At 46.9% G+C, this 26,451-nt stretch overlaps 1 protein-coding gene across 2 annotated transcripts in view; it reads left to right on the top strand.

Annotated features, from left to right (window-relative positions):
* The window catches only part of LOC103118968 (plexin-A4), a 519,644-nt gene that overhangs the window by 109,559 nt on the left and 383,634 nt on the right, over positions 1-26,451 (top strand). For both annotated transcript variants that reach the window (XM_060196590.1, XM_060196591.1), the window contains exon 3: positions 3,181-3,363. In XM_060196590.1, the coding sequence (XP_060052573.1) occupies positions 3,181-3,363 (183 nt within the window). The remainder of the gene's footprint in view (positions 1-3,180; positions 3,364-26,451) is intronic.

The raw sequence follows: 26,451 nt of genomic DNA, 5'->3' as shown, positions 1-26,451 counted from the left end.
TACAAAATTTTCTATGAAAATGAGTGATAATTTCAGTTCTATGCCACTTCAACTTCTGAAAGGTTTCATAGGAACTCCCTGCTTTCTGATAAAGGGAGAAAAAAAACCTCATGAAGTTCTTTCTTCTTTTTTTTCTGTCTATCCTTCCATTCCCACCATCTGTGCCTTCCCAACTTCATCACTGTAGGAAAGAACTATAAGGGATAGTAGATAGCATAATGGCTATGCAAAGAGACTCTCATGCCTGAGGCTCCAAAGCCCCAGGTTCAATCCTTCACCACCAATATAAGCCAGACCTGAGCAGTGCTGTGGAAAAGAGATAGAGATAGAGATAGAGATAGAGAATACTAAATATCAGAGCAGACTCCAATCAAAGTTAAGTGTTCTGTTAATGTGTTAATGTCGATAACAGCAGTGTTTGGGTTTTTTTTTGGGGGGGAGGTGGGGGGGTGGTGAAGGAAAGGGGCTCTGCTTGGTCTGGGTTGTTAGATTAGCCTGACAGAAGAAGCCAGAAGTGACTCAAGGCCTGGAGCAAAAGTCTTCTGGTCGGGTGACCTCCTGGACTTGGCTACATCCCCCCTCCAGGCTGTCCCCGCCTTAGTAAGGAGGAAGGAGAAGGTAGAGAGATTCTTTCCCTTTCTTTCTTTCTTTCTTTCTTTCTTTCTTTCTTTCTTTCTTTCTTTCTTCCTCCAGGGTTATCTATCACTGGGGCTCGGTGACTGCATCATGAATCTACTGTTCCTGGAGACCACCCTTCCCATTTTTTGTTGCCCTTGTTGTTACCCTTCTTGTTGTTGTTATTGCTGCTATTGTTGTATAGGACAGACAGAAATCGAGAGAGGAGGGGAAGACAGAGACGGGGAGAGAAAGATAGACACCTGCAGACCTGCTTTACCACCCATGAAGTGACCCCTGCATTGCAGATGGGGAACCGGGGGCTCAAACTGGGATCCTTGCGCTGACCTTGCACTTTGTCATGTGTGTTCAACCCGCTGTGCTACCACCCAACCCCTGAGAGATACTTTCAATGCTCAACACAGTCTTCCCTGAGATGAATGATGCCTGTGTCTCCTCCCACCCACTGCAGTTCTGGGAAGGAGCCTAGGGAACCCCAAGATTCAGGAAAGCCTGGTGTTGTCCACATTCACACAGCTCCCCTGGCAAGCGTCTGCTTGCTGGCTCTCCAGGTGCCTTTTCTTCCATGTGAACTGAAGCCTTTCATACAGTGACACCTTGTATTTTATTTCACTCTGTTCTCTGAGAAGTGTAACAGACGTTTATGGGCATGAGCTCTGTAGGCTTTATGGAAGCCCATCAAAAGACAAGAGTGGTTTGCTTCCTCTTTATAGAGTGGAATATAAATATAATATGGTGAGATGGAATTAGCCTTCTAAGGTGACACAGTTCTCTGAGGGAAAGGGAGTAATCCAGTGTGTTTTTTTCTAAGACTTGGAAACTTGCTAGGTGGGGAGTGTGGGGCATTCTCACAGTCATTTTCAAGGTCTTCACGGCTCCCCCAGGAGAGACTCTAGCTGTCTCTCAGTTTATGGGAATATGGAAACCTAGCATAAGACATCAAGAGATTCATTTGAGACAGAAACCTCTCCTGTCAGCTTCTGACTTTCGAAATTGTCCCCAGAGTCTGGAGCAAGAGTTGGGCCATTGTATCTCACAGGGTATTCGAGGACTGTTCCCCTTTAAGAAATGGTAACAGTAGCTCACTTGGGTAGTGTTTTGCCATGTGTATGACTTAAGTTTGATTCCTGCCCCACAACACTGGAGAAAAATTGGTGCCGTTGTCTCCCCCCCCCCCCCCCCCCCGTATGTGTTTGTGTGTGTGTGTCTGTTAAAGAGAAAAAGACAGAAAGGAAGAAGGGGAGGGTAAGAGGTGGCCTTGGATGAGGTGTAGTGAATAGAGCACTGGACTGGGTGGACAGGAAACCCTGAGTTGGTCCCTGGAAACTCAAATATCAGAGTGATGCTCTGCCTCTCTCTCTGTCTTCCTTTTATCAGTAAATAAAATAAACTTAAAAAAAAAGAAACTCTATTAGGTGCTCAGGTTAAACATGGTTCAAGGAATATAATGTTTGGGAAAGAACTAAAATAGCAGCAAGCATATTTCTTCCACTTTTTGGTAACACTATGCCAGAGATTCATCATGAATCTCTGGCATAGTGTTAGCCTGTAATGCATTTCCCCAAAGTTTGCCAGAGAAACCTGTTTGTGGTAGAGTATCTTGAGGGAGGAGTTCCACAGAACACACTTTGGGAAATGCTAGTTGAAGTGTGACAAGGTTAGGGATGTGATTCTCTGGATCAGGCAGGGGGTCTCCTGAGAGACTTAATGAGTTCATCTATAGGCCTACCTTTCTTGATCCTCCTTTTCCAAGAAATTATCTGGATATGCCTCCCTCGTGGTAATGACCTTTACACATTCCTATTTCTATTTCTCTGATCTTCTCTTTTGAATCCTCATCATTGTGTTTGCTCAAAAGTAACTGTGTAGATGTGACAGTTTATGCTCACCAATTCTGGCCTTGTGCTTTGGGATCTGATGGACAGATGGACAAGCTAAGATACAAGATGTCATCTGGAGGGGTTGGAGCAGAAGCAGAGAGACCACAGAGGACTGTGAAAGAAACTCTAGAATCTTTTTTTTCAGTCTGTCATCGCCTTACAACCTATTTATGTAACTTTTAATGCCGTGATGCCAACCTGACTTCCCTGGGCAGATGACCCTACCAAAATGTCCTGGAGCCCTGCCTCCCAAGAGCCTCACCCCACTAGGGAAAGAGGGAGACAGGCTGGGAATATGGATCGACCTGCCAACGCCCATGTTCAGCGGGGAAGCAATTACAAAAGCCAGACCTTCCACCTTCTGCACCCCAAAATGATCCTGGGTCCATGCTCCCAGAGAGATAAAGAATAGGAAAGCTTTCAAGGGCTGGGATGGGATATGGACTCTGGTGATGGAAGTTGTGTGGAATTGTACTCCTCTTATCCTATGGTCTTGTCAATATTGTTATTTTATAAATAAAAATTGTAAAAAAAAGGAAAAAGGAAACATTTAGACCAGGGGGTCTGTCTGTCTCTAAAGATCCTTCCTATTCATCCTTTTCCTGACTCTGTACCTCCATTTTCTTGATGCTTCCCTCTAATTTTCCTCCTTTATCTTTTCCAGCTCCTAACTATTGATGATAACTTCTGCGGCCTGGATATGAATGCCCCCCTGGGTGTGTCGGAGATGGTTCGTGGCATTCCTGTCTTCACGGAAGACAGGGACCGCATGTCCTCTGTCATCGCTTACGTCTACAAGAACCACTCCTTGGCCTTCGTGGGCACCAAGAGCGGCAAGCTGAAGAAGGTAGGAACAAGATGCCAATTTCTGGTTGTGGTGAAGATAGTCTCTCCCATTGTGTTGAACTTAAACTCATTCGTTTCTACTGACTTGAACCTGGTGGATACTTGGCTTAGGTGGAGTCAAGGAGATCTGTTGTTATGAAGGTCACAAATGACAGCAGTGTCCTTTCTGTGACTTGGTGTGGAAGGCCATTGTATATGTCACACTGGATGAGTGTGTGCATCCACCTCTTTCTCAGGGCTGGTGTTGCTCAGCCTGCTAGGCTACTCTCAAGGTAGGCTCGGTTGAGCTTGGGTTGTGCCCTAAGGCAAGGGCTTTCTTTATTCCATCCTGATGATAGCTGAAGGCTGGCAGAGCCAAGGGGTGAAGCTGTTCCTCTCACTCATGTCTTTGGTTGTTTGTTATCTATCTAGAATCCATTCAGAGAAACTGATGGAGAAAGTAAAAGACCTGGGAGAGTTGCTAATGGGATGGACAGCTGTATCATGGGATGAGGGGAAGCTGGTTGTTGCTGGAGCATGGAAATTGCTCCAGGTAGGGTAGAATGGTGTGACTGGAATTGAGAGCTTTCTCCCCTTTCTCCAGGAACTTGCTGTCTCTGGAGCAATGAGTGACTTTAGCACATCACTGTTGACGGAAATTATCTGTGTAGGGCTATTCAGTTGTTCGTTGCAGATGAGATCAGGCATACTCAGGGTGGTATGACTGTAGACTCAGTTACCCATCCCAGTGGACTGGGGCAGGTCCCATGGAGGGCTCCTCCTTGATTGGATTACAAGCTGTTCTAAGACTTCAAGCAGTAGTTCCTGTTTCCTGGTGGTTGATAATCACATGTTAACCTTTTCCTAAGGAAATACTGATGACTCCGTGTAGAGCTACTGCTTGTCTTATTTTGGTTTCTCTTGGAATTCTCTGGATAGCGCTTGATTCAGATTGATAAAGGAACTCTGCCTGATTAGAGGCTGGGTCTTGATTCTCACCTACTCTGCTTTATTTCTGGGCATTAGTTTGAATTGATCAAGGAGAATTCCTCTTTGTTTACTTCAAGGTGTGTACCTGTTCTCTCACTCTACAAAGTCATCACCAATGATTATTTTTTCTTTAAATATCAATTTATAAAGCTAAATCTCTGTAACAGGCAGTGGGCACAGGTAGTGTCTGGAATAGAGAACAAATGTTGGTGAAACTTCAAGGTGACTAGCAAGACCATACAGGCAACATACCGCCTACCTGACTTTGCCCAGCATGCACTGCTTTGACTATCACATGAACCAATAACTCAACCATTGGCTTTGCTGCTCTGAGAATTGTATTTCATAGTTGCCAGTCCTCACTGAGGGTCATGCTAACCACAGTTGAGTGTCTTCTTCCTGACTTGGCCTCTGTGTTATGATATTTTTTCACGTGTGGAACTGAATTGCTTTGGGTGTCCAGAGAAGATGCTATTTGGTCTTCTTGCAGTTGTGTGAATTAACTCTACACTATTCCCAGGTTTAGCCTCTTTTTTTTTTCTTTCTTTCTGATGCACCATGTCATTATTTACATTTAATTTACAGGACCATGAGAGTTTTTGGTAGACCTCAGTGCCTTCATCCTCCCTCATGTGGTTTCCAGCTTTGGATGAGCTAGGGAGCCAGAGCCCCAAACTGGCTGAGACATTTAGTAAGCATTTGAATACATCTAAGAAAGAAGGACATGAGCATCAGAGCCATGACCTCAAGGACTCTTTTGCTGATTACTCAGTTGACTCTGTTCTTCTTATTTTTTTATTTTAATCATACTTTATTTATTTAAAAATTTTTATTTATAAGAAGGAAACATTAACAAAACCATAGGATAAGAGGGGTACAATTTCTCACAATTCCCACCACCAGAATTCTGTATCCCATCTCCTCCCCTGATAGTTTTCCTATTCTTTCACCCTCTGGAAGTATAGGCCCAAGGTCATTGTGGGATGCAGAAGGTTGAAGGTCTGGCTTCTGTAATTGCTTCCCTGCTGAACATGGGTGTTGACAGGTTGATCCATACTCCCAGCCTGTCTCTCTCTTTCCCTAGTGGGGCAGAGCTCTGGGGAATCAGAGCTCCAGGATACATTGGTGGGGTTCTGTCCAGGGAAGTCTGGTTGGCATCATGCTGGCATCTGGAACCTGGTGGTTGTCAAGAGTGTTAACATACAAAGCCAAACAAATTGTTGAACAATTATGGACCTAAAGGCTGGAATAGTGCAGATGAAGAGTTGGGATGGGGGGCCCTCCATTTTGTAGATAGCTAGTAGGCATAATTTAGTTAAGGACCTGTGACTATACTAGCTTTTTTTTTCCCCTTTTTCTTTTTGCCCCTGAGTCTCAAATCTGATATGCCAGTGGATCCAAGTTATTATCTGGGGAGATGATGTCATGGCTGGAAAAAGGACCAGAAAGCTGGATCAGGGAAGAGAGTAGCTCCCCAATATGGGAAAGGGGTATAAATATTGTTGACTGTAAACCCCATAGATCTGATGTGATCTGGGACCGATGATAATCATCTTAGGAGCCTGTGTCACCTCTGCATCCCTCTAGATCGGAGCTCACATTCTGTGGTCATGAGTAGGAACATTCCAAGCTGCCTCAATATCATCTTCCTCAGGTGTAGCATAGAGTATGTTGTCCAGCCTCCCTTCAGAGGATGGAACAGTCTCTACCATTCTTGATCTAAGTTGAAGGCAAGGTCCTACGGGGGGCCCACAAAGGGGTCTATTGTGTTGTTCCTGATAGAGTTGACCGATAACAATGGAGAGAGGGATTTATTTGAGTTCTAGGAGCATCATGTCTGTTTGGGAATCTCAGGACTCCCTGATTAGGACACCAGCTGATGGGGTGGCCTGATAGTGACTAAAGAGTCATCATTAAAGTATGCCAGTCTCTTGCCCTTATTCAGTTTTTGCAGTACTTTCTTTGGTGAGGTTAGTTTTGGAGTGAGTGAGAGAACTGTAATAGGAAGTAGGTGAGGAGGGTATCTAAGTCTACGTAGACACTATTTCATTATGAACTTAACACTGACTCACTACAGACTTGTGTATTTTTGCTTTCAGGTATATATTTTGCCCTAATTTAAGTTGACTCCATTCTTAGCCATGCTGCCAGTTAGGTTTTCCAACAGAGTGAATCCTAAATACCAAAGGCGTGCCATGGGCAATGCAGGCAATGAATACCATGTCTGCTGACTTGCTTTACCCAATGGGTGAAGAATCATTACTGAGAGTGAATGAGGAAGCAAGGCTATTTGGGGTGCCTGAACTCTTCTCTCCAAAGAGCACACACAACCTCAGTGCAAGGGAGAAGTGACTAACCTGCCCAGTGCTGCCCAGTGTGTGGGAAGATTCTGGCCCATGGAATGACCTTCCAGGTGCTGGGGGGCCATTGACTTGGCAAGACTGAGCAGGTAGACCCTGTGAGAAGATTGTTTTTGGTCATTGTCTGAACCAGTTGGAATATGATACCTGTGTGGTCAAAGTCACAAGCTCCATGCACAGGCAGAATATGTAGTTAGTTTATTTTGGGGATGGGGGGTGGAGAGAAGGACACATATCCTGGCCGTGGCCGCAAATGCAAATGGTGTAAGTCTTAACCTAGGGACAGTTTCTCTCCTTGAAAGCTTGAGGGGAGACTGAGTTTAGGACACATCCAAGAAGCTGGGCAGGAGAAAAGCAAACAGGGACACCCCTTGCCAGACAGACGCTGGCCTGAGTCTTGCCTTGAAGTGACCCTAGAGGTCATCTAGGCCAGAAGTGAGTGACTACACCTGCCCACCGCTTTGCAAACCACATGCTGGTACCCCCACATTTTACTGTGTGTGTGTGTACGTGTGTGTGTGTGTGTGTGTGTGTGTGTGTGTGTGTAGGGGTGATTTGCAGAGGAACAGCTCTATTTCCCCACTCAGGACACTGAATTTAATTTCCCAGAACAGTGGGAGAGCTGATAAAGCATGGAGATTTGAGACAGCAGAGCAGGGGGCACAAGAAGGCGACTGAAGGAGCCCAGGCCCTCCTGGGGACAACAGGGACCCAGCAGAGCAGCAGGCTTTCAGTTCCAGTGACCTTGAGTGGCAGGCTGGTTAATGACTTGGCCAGAGCCCTGGGCCCAGGGGGACAGGTCTGAGTCGGGAAAGGAAGGCTGGGCAGCCCTGGTCTGTTGTTTAAAATAATAAAAAAGCCAGAGTGGCCCCACTTATTTATTTTGGGGAGGGGGGTTGGAGAACAATAGACAGTGTACCGCACCCTTTCCCAAGTCCTAACTCTCTCTTGCTTTTCCCAGAGGTTATCAGAGTCCAATCCTCCCTTTGGGCAGAGGCCCAGTCCCAGGCCCACTGGGGTGGCAGGAGGATTGGCACAAAGTTCCCTGAGCTTCTGAGACCAGGGGGCAGGGCCTCTCAGATATCTTTGCAATCTGACAGGAACCTAGAGGTGGGGAGGGTGGATAGGAGGGAGCTCAGCTCGGGGTTTGTGCTGCATTAAGGGGGTTTGTTGTGCATTTCAGGGACTCAGGAACTCAACTGAAGCTTTCCCTATGCTTCCCTGAAAAATGACTGACTTTGCCTTTTGCTTGTGAGCTGTGGGGTAAACTATAAGTGCACACATCACAGGAGGCAGGGGGAAAGGAGGTGAGAGAAGTGTCAGTTTGAATGTCTGTGGGGCCGGATGGTGGCGCACCTGGTTGAACACATAAGCTATAATCTGGATGCCTGTTATGGTTTCTGAATGGTGTGTTTGTGTGTGTGTGTGTGTGTGTGTGTGTGTGTGTGTGTGTGTGTGTGTGTGTGTGGCTGCTGTTGGCATTAAAAGGATGTGCTGTTAAGGAAAGTGGCAGAAGGGAGTTGGGGCTGGGTGGTGGCTCTCACAGCAGAGTGCACATGTTCCTATATGCTAGACCTCAACTACAAGCCCCCACGCCTACCTGCAGGAGTGGGTGGTGGAGCAGTCCTGCAGGTGTCACTTTCTGTTTGTCTTTCTCTCTCTCCCACTCACCCTCTGTCAAAATGAAAGAAAAGGAAATAAATAGAAACAAAAAGAGGCCCCGAGGAACGATGGAGCCATTCAGACACTAAGCCCCAATGATAACCCTGGTGGCAAGAAAAAGACAAGAAAAAAAAAAAAAAGAAAAGAAATCCCAGCTTCCATTCTCAGTACCAGAACTCACCAGAGCTGAGTAACCACTTCGCTCAAAGAAAAAAAAAAAGTGCCATATGAATCCTTGAGTCTTCAGGAAGTTTCTAAAGAACTTAGAAATAACTCACAGAGGGTTCACATCAGCTGCCCGGGGCATCTGAAGACAGACACTATTGTAACTTGTTCCTGGGGTGCCTCTATAAATCTCAGAACCTCATACTCAAGTTGGAGTCAAGAGGGTAACGAGGTCTGAGTACTAACTGCGTAAGTCTTTCATTTCAGTGTTTCAGCCAGAAGTCCAACCTCTCCCGTCTCTGCCCTTTGCAGGCCTGTCACTAAGTGGCTGTGTTTCATGACTGCTGCTCAGTAGTGAGTTGTCACCTGACTCTAGTGGGAGAGACAGATGTGAACCAAAACACTATAAACTTCCACTAGCGGTGTGGTGGTGCTTGCATTTTGTGGCTGCTTCTTCCTGGGTGCTTTGCCAGATTTAAATGCTCACCCCGGAGGATCAGAGGATCGATGAAATTTGTCTTGCCTTTGGCTTATCATAGGGTGTGCACCTGTGTGTGTGTGTACACAGCCCCTTCTCTGTCACTATGGAGAGTCCATTGGATCACAAGACACAGAAATTCTTTTTTTTTTTTTTTTCCATTTTATTGGGGGTGGGGCTGGGTTAATGGTTTACAGTGCAGTTGTTGACATACAGCTACAGTTTCTTATCTCCCCATGGAAGGTGTCTACAAAACACTCTAACTGCTAACTTAGGTCCTTTTACACCATCATGTACCAGGACCCCAACCCCAAAGTCCTCTCCAGCTCCCTCCCTGCCCCCCTTTCCCAAAGTCCTTTGCTTTGGTGCAATATACCAAACCCAGTCTTAAGTTTGACTTTGCATTTTCTCTCCCTGTGCTTATTGTTTAAGTTCTGCCTGCAAGTGAGATCATCTCATATTGTCTCTCCTTTTTTTTTTTTTTTTTTTTTTTTTGGCTTACCTCACTTAACATGATTCCTTCTTATTGGGAACTGTCACACTGATAAATTCCCTGCTTTAATTCTTCTCCTTGAGTTTGTTTTGAAACCAATGTGCTTATACAATCTCATCACAACTCCAGAGGGCAACAGGGCAGAGGTGGAACCAGATGTTCTTAGAAGTGGATAAAGGGAGTGTGTGTGTGTGTGTGTGTGTGTGTGTGTGTGTGTGTGTGTGTGTTGCTACATGCCCAGAGCAACAGCAGAGTTCTTTCAGATTATGGTAGACTTTTCTTTAGAGGTGGTTTCAAAACTTGTCAGACAGTAAAAAGGAACTGCAAATTCATGCAGGAAATTAGTAATAATAATAAAAATAGCCAGAAGAGAAGTTTATAAAATCTCAAAGAGGGAATTTGTGTTTCTGAAATCTCTGAGGGAGTATTCTTCCTTTGCCTGGTCAGCAGCTGGATTCCCTGGAATTGCATATCTATCTCTCTATGTGACAGGACAGCAGAGGGAGGCTTGTGGGATGCCGGGAGCTGCTAGGTAGATGAACTAGCTTGTTCTGGAAGGGAGAGCACTTTTGAGAAGATGTAGCCTTGTCCATCTTTTGGGACCCTAACAGGGTAAGAACTGAGGCCTAGTCCACAGCGTCACCATAATGGTATACAACCGAGCTTCCCTCAGTGGACCCTTCAAAGTACTGTGATACCAGTACCTGGGGCACAGGCACATTCTCCTCCTACTGTCCCCTTGAAACACACTGTGAGATCCAGAGAAAACACAACCTCCATGTTGTTGAGGTGGTCTGGTGTCGGGCTGCACCGCGGAGAAGAGAGCGGACGTCCAGAGCAAAGGGGTACACAAATCTTTATTATAGGATGGGGGGGGGGTTTGGTTCGGACCACGCGGAGCCAGCCGGCAATGGCCGACCACGGGGGGGGGGGGGGGGGGGGGCGGAGGGCAGGGAGCAAGACCTCAGAGAGGGAGAGCTGAGAGCCCAGAGAGAGAGGGGGGGGTGAGGGGGCTTTTTATTGGGTGACAACCAGAGGTGACGTGTAGGGCCAGGATTGGTTGAAGGGGGCAATGCTAGGGTTTCGCGCAGCGTAGTAAAACCTGGGGGCGGAGACTGCATCAGAATAACTCCTCAGCAACACCTCCAGATCTCTGGTCCTCTTCTATCTGCATGATCCCTCCTGGTGCACACGATCAAAGAAGATCGTCCTAAAGGGTCTTTGCCAATCTAAGATCTACTGATACACGTGTGCCACTTTGTCTGAATTGTGTGCATGTGTGTGTGCACATTTGTATAAGATGATTCCAATCATACATTAAAAAGGCAAAGGCATTAACATTGAAAAAAGTGCCATGGAGTTTCCCCAACCCCACACACACCCCAAATCATAGAGCGCATGTCGTCAGCTGATGCTCAAATGTCAGACACGCTGGAGGGAATTTATCCAGTGACACATGCAATTGAAGGAAAATATTGTGCTTGACGCGAACATATCATTAAAATGAAAACTAGCAACATCTCAGGAGTCTGGCCATGTAACCAAGACAACAAAGATGGGAGAGGATGAAAGACTGAAAGACGTGATGTACTGGAGGATAAGGGAGGAAGTGGGAGGTGAGGAGGAGAGGACCCCCCCCCCCCCAAGCTGTGAGTGGTTCCATTGCTGCTGGTTTCATATCTGCTGGAATCTGGATCAGAAGAGAACAACGTCTTTATGTCGACATTGGGGGTGGCTCTCTGTGAGGACTGGGCCAGAGGAGGCCATTGCTACCTGAAATCTCCGTGACTTCCTGCATTACCTTGATGGGAAAGGTAGTGACAGGCGGCTGACTCAGAGCTCACTCATCAGAGCCCTGATTGGTAGTTCACCCATTGTCTCTACCTTTTCTCAATGAGTTCCTTGTGTATGTAACTCCTGGACTTGCCTCTTGGTGGTGGTGTGATAGGCGACACCAATAGAGCAATTTGTAAACAATCTCTATCTTTTTAAAAATAGAATTTAATTTTTTTAATTATCTTTATTTATTGGATAGAGATAGCCAGAAATTGAGAGGGAAGGGAGGAGACAGAGAGGGAAAGAGACACCTGCAGCACTGTTTCACCACTTGTGGAGCTTTCTCTTTGCAGGTGAGGACTAGGGGCTTGAACCTGGGTCCTTAGACACTGTAACATGTGCACTCAACCAGGTGTGCTGCCACGTGGTCCCTGTAAGTAATCTCTCTCAAGTCTTCTACCTTTCCTCCATGTTGGAAGACATGGGTATATTTGTTTTCTATTGCTGTGATCCAGATTGCCAAACCATATAAACTTTAAGCAACATTTTACTTATTTATTTATTTATTTATTTATTGCCACCAGGGTTATATCTGGGGTTATCTCTGGGGTTATCTCTGTCCACACTTGTGGTGGCCATTTTTTCCTCTTTTTCATTTTGGATAGGACAAAGAAATTGAGAAGGGAAGGAGAGAGAAAAAGGGAGAGAGAGAAACACCTGCCGATCTGCTCCACTGCTAGTGAAATGCTTTCGTGCTAGGGGGTGGGGGGAGCTTGAACCCAGGTCCTTCCACATGGCAACACCCTGCCATGTGGCTTATGGTTTCTGGGGTTTAGCAATTCAGGCCTGGTTGAGCTTAGTCTTTAGTGGCTCAGGGAGCCTTATAGGCCACAGTCAGTGTCAGCTGGGGCTACAGAAGTGAAGAGTCATTTCAAGTCATTTAGATGATGATTGAAGTGCTTTTGTACTCTCCACCCACTGGCTGCCAAGGAATCTCTCAGGCAGCCCAGTTATTTTGGGCTTTCTCTAGAATTCTCTCTCTCAGAAGACTGAGTGTAGAGATCCTTGACTGCTTTTCCTGTGGCAGGTCACCTGGGGTCCCTCCATCTGTTCTCATTTGGAGGGTCTGCTTTTACTCAGCCATCACTCATGACTACTTTGCCAGCCCTCTGGGGCTGAGGACCCAGTTACCCCGTCTGCAGGCCATGCCAGCTCATTTTCAGCACCTAGAGCTATCAGGTCACCTGAACCTGCTTTTCCTTCCTAAATACCTCCATCTGAATAGTCACTCAGCCCCTATTTGCTTGCTCCACCATTTTTTTTTTTTGTTTTTTGTCCTCCTATTGGTATTTTTACACTAAGTCCTTAAGGGCATTGAGTGCTTCTTTGAAACTGCCACTTTAAAAGACTGACAGCAAAACCAATTGGACCAGGGGTTAGTTGACATCAACAAAAGTTAAATTCCTGTGGCATATTTCAGGTAAAAAAATCACTACATTTCTAAATAAAGAACTCATATATATATATTTGCAGTGATGGGGGAGGAACCCAGAGCTTTGTGAATGAATGTGTGACATGCTGAATGGCCTCTCAGGCTCAGTGTTTTATTCTGTAGCGAGAGAGAGAGAGAGAGGAAAAAGAAAAGAGGAGAGGAAGAAGGAAGAGGGTGAGGGGAAGAGGAGGAAGAGGAGGAGAGGAGAGGGAACATGAAAGATATCTCATAGTATCGCTCCATCATCCATTGTATTTGCTCCCTTGGTATGATCCTCGGTACTCTTATGTGTTGCCAGGGATTAAATCCAAGTCTTCATACTCCTGTGCCATCCCTCCAACATTTGTTACACTGTACAACCACTGTCATTCATTCATTCATTCATTTTTTTTTTTTTTTGTAACCTTTATTCCACTGCAGGGTCTCAGATAGTCAGATTCCAGTGATAATAGAAGGTTGGGACTTTGCTCTGGACAGAAAGACTTTCATCACAGGGCGTATCACCCCTCCTCCCAAACTGACTGAGCCAGAGGCTATTCGGACACACCAGTGAATCTCATGTGCACATTTTAGATACGAGAGGGAACTAGAGTCCCCAGAGGACCCCGCACCCCCCTACATGCCACAGAGAATGCCGACTCCACACAGACAGTGGACCTGGTCAGGAATCCATATTTTCGGTCTCATCAGATTTCTCATGAAATGTTAGTCATTTGAGAACCTGCAGTCTTTTACTTTTATCTCAAGGAGGCTTGCTCACAAATCTTCTTTTGTCCTGTTTGCTATGGATAACCTTTGGGTTCTTAAGGATTGGGGCAACTCTGGTCCTGTCATTTCTTTCTTGATTTGATGACCTGAGGGATAGTGTGGTTGGATGCCTGGGTATGGAGATATGGAGAAGTCACTTTATGTATTCATTTTATTTATCTATATGCCCTTCATCTTGGTTTCTCTCTATGGAGATACCAATTTAAACATGCAACTATGTGAGGCCAGAGAGATAGCTCACTGGTTAGGGTGCATGTCTTGCCATGCAGAAGGTCCAAGTTTGAGCTCGGGCACCACATTGGAACACCATACACTGTGAGAAGCTCCAGCACTGTAATCTCTCTCTGTGTGTGTCTCTGTCAGTATCTCTTTCTGTGTGAAATATAAAGAATCAAAGTGTCATCCTAGGGGCCATGGGATTGCACATATGTTATTCAGGGATGCCTATAACCATCATGGCTAAAGTTTGGCCATCAGGTCTACCCTGTTGGCAAAACTATATGGAAAAGAGTGGATGTGACTGATTTTGTACCATTGAGCCTAGTCCTCATATTAGAGATATTACAAACAAGCAATGAAAATCCTGCCTCAGCTTGTTTTCTTGTGACAGACCTTTGCCTCCCGAAGTTGAAACTAGAGAATTGTCCGGCCCCTTCCATTAGCTGGGCTCTGGGTGTTTGTGTTTTTTTTGCCTCCGGTTTTCCTTAAGAGACCACTTTTCTACTTCAGTGCAGAGATTAGATTGTGCTCAGCAGATGTCTCTGGGGATAATTGAATTATCCAAATTTATTAAAACATTTCTTTTACCTACAATTAAATAGAGCCTTCTAAATGAATTTTCCCTGAGTAATTTAACCCCCTGCCAGCTCCTAAAGAGTCTCCCACGCACCCCCCCAACTGCTGTGTGTATGTGTTTCAAAAATTCACTGTGGATCCAGGTTTGGACCCCTGACCTTGAATCTCATCTTTGTGGACAAGGGGCTTAACTTGGGGGGGGGGGTTGGACTCCTGAACTGGGTCCTGTCTCAGATCCAACTGTGGGGGACCCTCACCAAGGCTCCCACCATCTATTCTTCTGTGGGGATGGTCCAGTTTGGGGAAGAAGCCATTCTACAAACTGGTAGAAAAATGTCAACCTTTGACTCTCATCATCCTTTTGTAGATTTAGAAGGACAACATAGCTTCAAACTAGTTTATATTGAGCAATTAGTGAGCATCTGTAACTGCTCTCAGTCATGCGTTTTTTTCTCTTTTATATTAATATTTTTGTTGTTGTTGTTATTATTTTGCCTCCAGGGTTATTGCTAGGGCTTGGTGCTGGCACTATAAATCCACTGCTCCTGGTGGCCACTTTTTCCATTTTATTGGCTAGGACAGAGAGAAATTGAGAGGGAGTGGGGAGCTAGAGAGAAAGATACTTGCAGACCTGATTTCTCAATTGTGGAGTGTTCCCCCTGCAGGTGAGGAGCCGGAAGCTCAAACCTGGATCCTTCCATGGGTCCTTGCACTTAGTACTATGTGTGCTTAACTGGGTGCACCACTACCCGACCTCCTTATTATTATTAATATTATTTTAAATTTATGATGGCAAGAGAGGACATTAGAGTGTCACTTTGGCACATGCACTTGTAGTAGAACTTGGGCCTTGTGCTTAAGAGTTCGACACTTTATGAACTGCTTCACTTCTTAGGCCTCTATGTGTTTTCCTTTTATTTGTTTCTTATCATTTTACTGGGGGGTTAATAGCTCACAGTACAATTGCTGATACATTGGTAAGATTTCTTATCTCACCATATCAGGTGTCTGAGAAACACTCTCACCTTCAACTCAGGTTCTCCCCCCATCATCATCATGCACCAGGACCCCAAACTAGCACTCCGGCTCCCAACCCCTGTCCCCCCCCCCCCCCATCACCTCCCTTCCCTTCGTTTCCAGAGTCTTCTGCTTTGGTGCAACACACCAAAACCAGTCCAAGTTTTACTTTGTGTTTCCCCTTCCTGTTCTTGTTTCTGAAGTTCTGCCTACAAGTGAGAACATCCTATACTCATCTTTCTCTTTTTGGTTTTCGATCTGTGCAGCTCATAGCCATGATTCTGTAGCTCTGCCTGTAACCCTGTTATTCTTTCTGAGTTGATAGGAGAGAAATCAAGAGGAAATAGGAGATAGGGAGGGAGAGACAGACACACACACAAAGAGAGTGAGACCGACTGAGACCTACAGTACTGCTTTATGGCTAGTAAAGCTTCCTGCCTGTAGGTGGGGCTGGGGGTTTGAACCCCAGTCCTAACTCAGTGCCATCCCAGAATACTCCAAAGTGGTTGCCCCCTTGCAAACATGCTTGGAGGGTCCCCAAAGCTTCTCAAAGTTCTTCCCTTTCCCTTCTGAGCTAGAAGACATATACCTCCCACAGGCACAGTGGGTGCATGCTCCTGCACCCATGCACCCTTGGGAGCCAGTGCCATTGCTCTGCACCTCGCTGTCAGGCTCTGCTCTTATGCGCAGCGCTCCACCTCCCCTGTCTTCTCAGAGAAATTAGCCAACCACCCTCTAATCAGTTTACCATGGGCTCGCCCACTTTGGCTTCCAGAAGATGACAGAGTAGAGCTATTTAGCTGTCAGCTGTGCTGCCGATTGCCCAGATGGACAACGCCTCAACCATCCCTAGTGCTTTCTTCTTCTGTGTGGATGTTGGGTAATGAGACTCCCAGTAGCCTTTTTTTTTAAAGTGCTTCTTGCATCTGCCTTTAATTTTAATGCCTCTTGCCTGCTGACCTCGCTTCCCGGCAGCCCGCAGGAGTGTGATTCCCATAATTAGCTTAGTGATAATTTAATCTCCCTGCTTTACATCTGATTGTTTGGGAGAGAATGAGGCCTAGAGGCTCTAGAGAATGGGGATGCTACTCCTTGCTGGACCTTGGCTTTTTTTTTTTTTTTTTTTTGGCCTGTGCAGAAGCAAGAGCTGAAGTGAGTGATGGGGTTTGGGCTGGGAGGCAGAACAGGAGACCCAAGGAATCATGGGTAGATTCTGAACTGGAAGTTGAAACAAAGCTTTTGTCTATCTGTTTCGGTCTTTCTGTTGGGGACAAGGAAGGTTCTTTTTCTTGGCCACGATTCTCTAACACCTCAAAATAGGAAAGCAGGTAGGTAGGCAAAGGGCTTTGAGAAGCTCAGGTGAAGACCAGCTTAAATGTGGGAAAATGAGGCACATCCTCAGTGGTCATGGCAACTGTCATCTCCAGTTAGCAGAAGGTGAAGAGCAAAGAGATACGTGGAAGGAGTGCGCCTTCACCTCCCCTGCCCGCCTCTGGGCACGTCCGCTGCATTCCTGTCTGAGTTTCCACCTGGGTCTGCTGTGGGGCCGACAGTGAGAACCTGAATGTGCGGGCATGAAGAGTTGGAACTGACAGCCAGGAAATCTATTCACTTATTTACTGGGTAGAGACAGAGAGAAATGGAGAGGAAGAGGGAGAGTTAGAGCGAGACAGAGAGACACCTGTAGCCCTGCATCACCATGCATCACCACTTGCAAAGCTCTCCCCCTGCAGGCGGCAGCTAGGTCCTTGTAGATTGCAACATGTGCACTCAACCAGGTTTGCCACCACCTGGCCCTCAGCCAGGAAATCTTGACTTCGTAGTTGGCTGTTCTTCTGATAAAAGACAAACCATCTCTAAACACCAATCCCACCTTTCCCACAGGGAGCGCATTAGTGGGCCTGCCCGCCATCTGTCTTGTGAATGAATGAGTGAGCTGAGCATCCCATCTGTAAAGCATCCTTCATTTAGCAGGAAGGAAACTTTTGGACTCAGAGGAAGAATCTGTAGAGATAGGATGACCTTTTTCCTGCTCTGGGGCCTTCTGAGCAGAACCTTCAAACTCTATGGATGTTAATACCCACGTGAGGTCAGGCTGGGAGTGGGGCTGTCTCCAGAGTAGGGAGTCTCCAGGGGAGTTTGTAGATGCTCCAGATAGATCACTAACTAATGCCAGTGGGATCTTGGGGTGCGCACATGGATACTCAAGGTCTCACTGGAAGCCGCTGAAGGAGCCCCGTGGGACTGTGGCCAGTGTGTTTCTGCTGAGTCGTCAGCCGGCTCCAGCTCTGTGTGAGGTCCTGTGACATCCTGGATGCTCTCCTCAGCTTCAAAGTGTTTTGGTTCCTTCCCACCCCCCTCCTGCAGCCTAGAAACAAGGCCTTTTGATTTATGAGCTCATTTTTAATTAAAAGAACAGCAGCAAAAAAAAAAAAAAAAAGAAAGAAAAAAAGAAAATGTCTCATTTTGCATCTATAGGATAAATGGTTCCACCACCTGAACTAATATGGATTCTTCTCCAAAAGCCTTGATCCTACAGAAGTGTATGCCTGTCTTTGTGCACGTATGTCTCTATGAGTGTGCATACGCCAGTGATGGGATTCTGACCCTGTGCTCTGGGCCTGCCCTCTCTGAGGATCCCGTGCCCCATGGCTGACCCTGCCTCTCCCTCCCTGTCCTGCCATGGAGCCCAAACACCTACTTCTAGGTAGGTGTTCATTCTTGTTGTGCGTTGCCATTTCTCATCGTGACTTTTTTCCCCTAACGTCTTCGATAGAGGGCAGATATAATCAGCTCCGTTCTAACTTGCTTTGAGAACTTTCCTTGTTTCTACCACCAGCCTGTCTATGCCATCTTCAGCAGGAGAGATTTGATTTGGGCTGGGGAAGGTGGGGGAGAGGGCGGGCTCCTCACACTGAGAGTATTGTGATTGCTTGGCTGTCACCCCATGTTACAACCCACTGGCACTCCTGAGTCTGGGATTTCTCAGCTTCATACTCTTTGCCTGTGGGACTTAATCTCTGACATGCCTGGACTAGACACAGGAGAGACTCCCAGGGCCTTTAGGTTTGGACCTGGACTTTGTTAGGTGACAACACTGATTCACTTTGCCACTGTCCCTCACAGTTGCCAGCAGGACATCAGCTGCTCATTTCCCTGCATCCTACTGACGGAACTCCCTGGCTTTATTTGATATAGACAAACACATTTCTGTTTAGGAATGGTTATATTCCTTCCCAGTATTTTCTCCTCCTTCCTTCCTTTCCCTGTTTCTTTCTTCCTTCCTTTCCACCCTTCCTTCCTTCCCTCTCTCCCTCCCTTCCTCCTTCCCACTTTCCCTTCCTTTCTTTTTTCTTTTTTCTTTTCTTTTTGGAGGATTAATGGTTTACAGTCAACAGTAAAATACTGTAGCTGGTACATGTGTAACATTTCTCAGTTTTCCACATAACACTCTAACCCTCCACCCAGGTCCTCCTCTGCCATCATGTTCCAGGACCTGAACCCTCCCCTCCACCGCAGAGTCCTTTACTTTGGTGCAATACACCAAATCTAATCCAAGTTCTGCTTTGTGTTTTCCCTTCTGTTCTTGTTTCTCAAATTCTGTCTATGAGTGAGATCATCCCATATTCATCCTTCTCTTTCTGGCTGATCTCAATTAACATGATTCTTTCAAGCTTCATCTAAGATGAAGTGAAGAAAGTGAATTTATCATTTTTAACACCCGAGTAGTATTCCATTGTGTGTATATAGACCACAGCTTACTCAGGAAGGAAGGCAGTGAAGGGTTTGGAGGAAGGGGTCTTTGGATTCTTGGTGCATGATGGTGGAGGAGGACCTTCTCGGGATTTTCATACCTCCCTCCATCAGGAAGTTTCACAGGGCCCTTGAAATAGACTATAGAAGCCAGTGCAAGGAAGCTTTCTCCTAACATATGGTCTCGCCGACTTTTGAATCCACTAAACTGAGCATCAGGCACCTCTGTGCAAGGTGCATGCTCTACCGCTGACTTACACCCTCAGCTCACTTCCTGTGACTTTGGAGCAGCATTGGCCAAGCCACTATGACCTGTGTGCTGCAGGAATACGAAGGGGTTCAGCCCATGATACACAGACACCCACCGCAGGGGAGCTCCCAGCAGCAGGGGCCTAGAGCTCAAATGAGAGACAGTAAACCAAGTTCAGGGCCTCTGAGTGGCATCTTGCTACGACCAGTTGCAGGCATTCGGGCATGCACTCGGTGACAAATTCTCATCCATCACTGCAACCGATTCCTTTGCAAGGATGAAGTGGGGAAATCTCACCTCGCCTCTTTGTAGGTCTTGGGTCTTATTTATATAAGTAACAGAGTAGGGTGCAGAGGAGATGGCACAATGGATATGGAAATAGAATCTTATTCCTGAGGTTCTGAGAGATCCCAGGTTCAATCCCTCATATCACCATAAGGCAGATCTGAGTCGTGCTCTGATCTGATAAAAAGATCAAGGATAAAAAGGGGTATGCGTAACCCCAGCTGGTGCCCCTGGTGCCCCTGATGTTATGTTTCTAAATACTCTGACACGTGATGTCCCGCTGAAAGCATGAAGGGAACTTCGCAGGGACACAACCACAGCTACGTAATTGTCCTCATGCATTCACAGCTAGGTCTGTTGAGATCCGTAGACTCACCTTAAAACACCGGCTCAGTCTGGGACAGGGGAAGAAGTGGACGGGGTAGCAAGCAGGTGGCGGAACCCCGGGCCTCACCCAGCTGGCTACCTGCTGCCACCCCCTGCCCAGCACCTGCTTTGGCTCCTCTTTGTTGTGTCCAGGGAAGGAGCTTGTGTCCTCCACTCATTTTATGGGGTTAGAGTAACATCCGCTCTCCAAAGCATCTGAGTGACAGCTCCCAGAACACTCTGAGGCCATGCGGCTGCTCTGTGAGGTGAGCTCATCGGCACTAAATTTGTCTTTGCTGACACTTGAAACTGGGTTCCAGGGCCCCTGGCAGGCTTGGGAGGGAGACAGCTGGGAGTGAATCCTGTGTGTGTCCCAGCTTCATCCATCGCCTCCCCTACCATCTGGTGAGAGGGTCTTCTCCCTGATGGTCCTCAAATCTCCTTCTGGATTCATGAGATCCATGTTCTGAAGATCTGCTCTGCACCCATCACTCCACCCCGAGCCCACTGCCTCCAGGGTCAGCTTGAAAGCGAGCTCTGAGATGTGGCCCACGTTAGACCCAGTATGCTGCTTCCTGTGTGTTCTCATGTGTGGGCCTTTGTCCTGTATCCCAAGTAAGGACAGGTGGGATATTGCAAACTCACCGCCACAGAGTTGAGTGTGGTTGGGCACCAAAGCCTGGAATATCTGCTTCCGTCCTCACACTCTTGTGCAGCTAGATGACTCTTGTGCAGCTAGATGTCTCGCAAGATGACAAATGAGATGGGAACTTGAATGGTTCCAGAAAACTAGAAGTAAGACTTAAGAGTCGTGTGTGTGTGTGTGTGTGTGTGTGTGTGTGTGTGTGTGTGTGTGTGTGTGTGTGTGTATGTGTGTAAAACAAAGAGCCCAACCATCTCCTGGCACAGTGACTAGACTGGGGTGGGGGTGTAGGAGCACCTCAGAAGTAACAGTTGGCATAGATGAGCTTCTTTTTTGGGGAGACTCAACCTGGACCATCTTCAGAGAAGTCAAGCCCTGGTAGAAGGATGGGAAGGAGTACAAAAACCTCACTTAGGACCAATGGGGCAATAGTTTTCTCTTGCTGCTGTAAGAGGCTACCAGAAGCACCCTGGTAAAGTGGCACATGTGTGTGGGTGGTCTTATAGCTCTGGAAGTCAGCAGTGCAACTCCATGGAGACTCAGTGAATCTTGACTCTTTGCTTCAGTCAAGATGGCAGCAAGACTTCTTGCCTTTCTGGAAGTTCTCAGGAGAAAGTTGCCTCCCTTTTTCAGGTCTCCAGATGCTGTCTGCATCCCTGGCCTCAGGGTTCTCCTCTTCCATTTCCAAAGGCTGTGATATAGTGTATCTCTCTTTTTGTTGTTATTGTTTGTTGATCTCTCTTGCATCACCCAGGATTCTTTCCTCCACTTCAAGCAGCTTAACTTCATAATCTTTGCAAAACCCCACCCCACCCCTATTTGTTTCCATATGAGGAAACACAATCTAAAAATCAGGGAATTAAGGTGTGGACACCCGAGCTGGGGAGCTAGCATAGTGGTTATGCAAAGACTCTTATGCCTAAGCCTCCCAGGTTCAACCCCTGGCCCCGCCAAATGCCAGAACTGAGCAGCACTCTGGTAAATAATAATAATTAAAAAAAAAGTGAACACTGGGAGAAGGATTACTCTTCCCATCATGGATAGAGAGCCTTCTGGCCCAACTATGCGATTGTTAAGGAAGTAGTGTGAGACTGGGGACTTGGGGAAGAATTTGGAGATGAAACTGGTTCAGTGAAAACTCTCAAACCGGGAGAAGATGAGAACTGCTATTTTTTTGTTTGTTTGTTTTTGCCATTGCAGGGACTTCAGTCCAGGATTACTTTTTAATATTTTCAGAGAGAGAGAGAGAGAGAGAGAGAGAGAGAAGAAGAAGAAGAAGAAGAAGGAGAAGGAGAAGGAGAAGGAGAAGGAGAAGGAGAAGGAGAAGGAGAAGAAGGAGAAGAAGGAGAAGAAGGAGAAAGAGGAGAAAGAGGAGAAAGAGGAGGAAGAGGAGGAAGAGGAGAAGGAGGAGGAAGAGGAGAAGGAGGAGGAAGAGGAGAAGGAGGAGGAAGAGGAGAAGGAGAAGAAGAAAGGGAAAAAGAAGAAGAGGAAGTTGTTCTTGGAAAGCTCATCTTGGTTTTTATTGAACAAGGCAAATTGGCCCTTCTTCTGGTTTCAGTCGTGTGTGCAGCCACTCTTAAGGTCCCGTGAGGCTGGGGTGAAAGTCGGGCACCCCTTGGAAAAATTCTGTCAACTGCAATCAGTGGCCCCTGTCTCTCCAGGGACTCACCACTGACCTTTATTATTTACTCCGCAAAGGAGACGGTGATTGGCCAGCTTGTGGTGCTGATGGTGCTTTTGTCTTCTTGCTGTCATTTTTCTGGAACTGCTGCCAGCTTTTGCTGAGGCTGATTGTGGCATGAGCTATGATGTTTAGGCATTGGGCAGTGAGCAGATGAGATGAAGACTGGTGGTGTACTCTTTCTTAGTGATTTTTAGGGAGTCAGAGGACTCACACACTGAGAAACTGTAGAGGTGTCTTAGCAGGAGGACTGTGTGGGCTCCTTGCTCATCAGATGGGCCTGCTGTCTTCTTGGTGTTTGAAAGACGTTGGGGATTGAACCCCATGCAGGAAGTCTGAGAGCCTTATGATCAAGTTAGGGGGTGCCCATCTTTGAATCTATGGGTAAGAAATTGAACTGATTCCCAACCTCCAGGTGGCTTCACTGCAAGAGTAGGTTCTCATGCACAGTGGAGTGTGCACTCCACCTGCTGAGCTATCTTCCAGGCTCTGCAGGAATCTTCAACATTCCACACCTGGTGTTTGGGAAGCTCAGAGAGAGATGGTCTGTAGAAAGCCCTGGACTCTCCTCCATGAGTTTCTGTCCTCACAGATTTCAGCTGGGCTTGTTAAATGAACAGCTGCTATGTTATGTAATTCCTCTCTCTGTCGCTGTGTGTGCAGCAGCATGTGCATGAATATAGTGTGTGTGTGTGTGTGTGTGTGTGTGTAGGGGGAGATGGGGGGCAGGAGGCCCCGTTTGACATCTCTGATGACTTGCTCTGTGTTCCTCTGCCTGGCCTCCTGCCTCCCTCCTCATCTGCTTCCACATAGGGCGGGGCTCAGGGGGGCTGGTTAGAGATGGGTCCCAGGGCTTCAGGGAGGCATCATCTGGGCTTTCTTCTACTGTTTCCATGTTTCCTCCATGAGGTCCAGGCTTCCCTGTGTGACCTCAGCTCTTTGAATGGTTGAGAGGCCTTTCCCCTACATAGTTCACTGGGGTTGACTGTGTGAACCAGCGATACTACTAGGAAAAATCCCTTTTAGACGAGGAATATGGAACGAGCTCAGTTATGTGTATTAACGCCAGCTCACATATAGCAAGCATCTGGACGGAGGCTTCTGAGTAGGAACTATACAGATATGTCATATATTTATTTTAATACTCAGTTTTGTTGCTATCACTGGTGTCTCACCACTCCAGGCTAACACTTTCAGGTAGAGAGAGACAGAGGGAGAAGGAAAGACACCATAGACCTGAAGTTTCCCCCCCAGGAGGTGTGGGACCAAGCTTAAACCTGGGTCACAGACACAGCACAGTACCTTCGCAGGTGAGCTATCTCTATGGCCCTTAACTGATTTTTTTTTTCCTCCTCCAGGGTTATTGCTGGGGCTCAGTGCCTACACTATAAATCCACTGCTCCTGGTAGCCATTATTTCCATTTTATTGCCCTTGTTCTTATTGTTGTTGTTGTTATTGCTGTTGTTAGATAGGACAGAGAAAGGTGGGGAAGACAGAGAGGGGAAAGATAGACACCTGCAGACCTGCTTCACTTCTTGTGAAGTGACCCTCCCTGCAGGTGGGGAGCTGGGGGCCGGAACCAGGATCTTTACGCCTGTCCATGTGCCTTTAACCCGCTGTGCTACCACCTGCCCCCTTCCCTTACTGGTGTTTTAATTTAATTTTTTATTAGTAGTTTGATAGTATTTTTTTAAATGACCATAAGATTTCAACAGTGTAATTTCACACCTACCCATGGTGTCCGTAGGTCACCCTGCCATCCACAGCATATGCAATTTTAATGAGAAGAGAAAGAGAGCAGAGCACTGAGCTGTTATTTTTATGTGGTGCTGGGGATCAAACCCAGGACCTTGAGTGATGCAACACACATGCTCTCCTCTTGAGCCATTACTCAGGCTTCCTAACATGAATTTTATTGCAATAACTCTCTCTCTCTCTCTCTCTCTGTGTGTGTGTTGGCCCTTTAAAGCCTTGACTGTTTGAATGTAAAGATTTCCCTCTCTGTGTCCTAATACTTTCTTTTAAAAATCTTTCTTTATTTTATAGGACAAAGGTAAATTGAGAAGGAGGATAGGTAGATATCTGCAAGAGAGATACTTGCAGCACTGATCACCACTCATGAAGCTTCCTCCTCCAAGTGTAGACCAGGAATTGAACCCACTGGGTGTACCACTGCGCTTCTTGTTCTAATATTTTCACATTAGTGTCAGTCCTGTTGCTACCAGAATACACATTCTTTTATTTTCTCTGTTTCTTAGTCTCTTTCTTTTTCTTTCTCTCTTCTTCCTTTCTTTCTCTCTTTCTTTCAGCCACTAGGACTGTCACTGTGGTTCAGTGCCTTCATAACTCCACCATTCCCAGTGGCCAGATTTTTCATTCCTTTAAGGGATAAAAGACAGAGGGAGGGATGGAGGGCAAGAGAGACAGGCTGATACCGGTCATACCACAACACTGCTAGTTTTTTTAAAAACAGTTTTTATAAAGTCATTCTATTTATTTATACTTTCCGTCTTTCTGTTTTGATAGGACAGAGAGGAATTGGGAGCAGAGGGTGAAATAGAAAGGGAGAGAGAAAGACAGACACATGCCTGGGCGGCTCATCAGGAGAGCATGCCTGTTGCATCACAGGAGAATCTGGGTTTGATCCCCAGCACCACATAAAAATGACCACTCAGTGTTCTGCTCTCTTTGTCTTCTCTTCACTGTTTGTGAAGCCTCTTCCTACCCTGTAGGGGGTGGTGGCGGAATGGAGGCTGGAACCTGGGTCCTTGCTCCTCCTCCTTTTTCACCAGCAGATGGGACTAGGGACTTGAACCTGAGTCTTCTCGTATGCTGACTTGTGCGCTCCACAGGATATGCCATTATCTGACCTCAGAACAGAGTTCTGCACCCTACTTTGCAGAGTGCTAAGGCTAGGGAGGCACTTGGGGCCCCCAGTCATATGCAGGGACCCAGCCCACAAGCCTTTGGAGCCTGGGCCTCTCAGTATGTCTTTGAGCCTGTGGGATCTAGCTTTGATGGCACTAGCAGGGACTGGTGTGCCACCCAGAATGAGGGGTGCAGAACCACTTGCCTGTGTCCTGCTGAGGCATAGGCACCCCAGAGTGAGTGAGAGAGGCTCCCTCTGCCAAGAAGCTGTATTCTTCTGCTGTATCCCCTGTCCCGGATGCCCTGTTTCTAGGACTGGAGGGACCCTGAGACCACGTGCTCCCCATACCACCTCAAGGAACTCTTCACAGATCCTCAGAGCAAGTGACTGGGCCCCCTGGGTCCCCTGGGTCCCTGGTCCACTATTATTTTGTGTTATCATCGTGTGTGTGTGTGTGTGTGTGTGTGTGTGTGTGTGTGTGTATTTTCATTTTCCTCACTTCCTGTGCTTATTTCTCTTGTCTGTTGATGATCAGAAACTTTCTGGGGACACAGACAGGTCTTGGAGGCAGCAGCCTGAGTGGACAGGTTTTCTGAGCCTCAGATGGGTGACACAAGGTGGGAAGAAGCAGGATAGTAACAGGGTCAAGGTCTCTGGCTTGCCCCCTTCGGGGAGCAGCAAACAATTCTGTCCTGTGACTACAGCAGAACCCTGAGCTCTTGCCTAATGGTTTGCCTTGGTGACTGAAGTTTGCCTGTTGATTTTGGTATGGAAGAATTATGCAAGTCCCAGCCCCACTCTCTCCACTGAAGGTCAAATTAACCTCACACCTTCCTGCCCCCCTGGGCAGCTGGCTTTGGGGAGCGGTGAGGGTGAGAAGCAAGCTGGCAGTGCCTGCTCCCAGGGCGTCCAAGATAGGACGAGCTGGTGAGCAAGCGGGAGCATCATGGAGACTTTGAGATTTCAACCTTCTCCCCCTCCACGAACTTCTCAGGTTGTCTTGCAAAGCTCACTGTGGGCGGCTCTGGCTGACAGGGCTGTTTAGGGAGTTGCTAATGATGATAATGGCTAGTGAAGAGGTGGTGACAGTGCCAGAAGCTTCCAGAGACACAGAACCATTCCAGACAGGTGTGACCACCCACCCCCACAGAAGTGACTTGCTGACTGCTCAGAGAGCTGGCAATCTGGGGGTGGCAGCTGCACCCCTGGCCTGGCTGCTGAGCTGTGATGTAGACTTCTGGCTTGCTGGCTCAGTGATCTAACTTG

This window comes from Erinaceus europaeus, chromosome 8 (genome assembly GCF_950295315.1).
Source record: "Erinaceus europaeus chromosome 8, mEriEur2.1, whole genome shotgun sequence".
Taxonomy (NCBI): domain Eukaryota; kingdom Metazoa; phylum Chordata; class Mammalia; order Eulipotyphla; family Erinaceidae; genus Erinaceus; species Erinaceus europaeus.
This window is presented reverse-complemented; position numbering and strand designations above follow the sequence as displayed.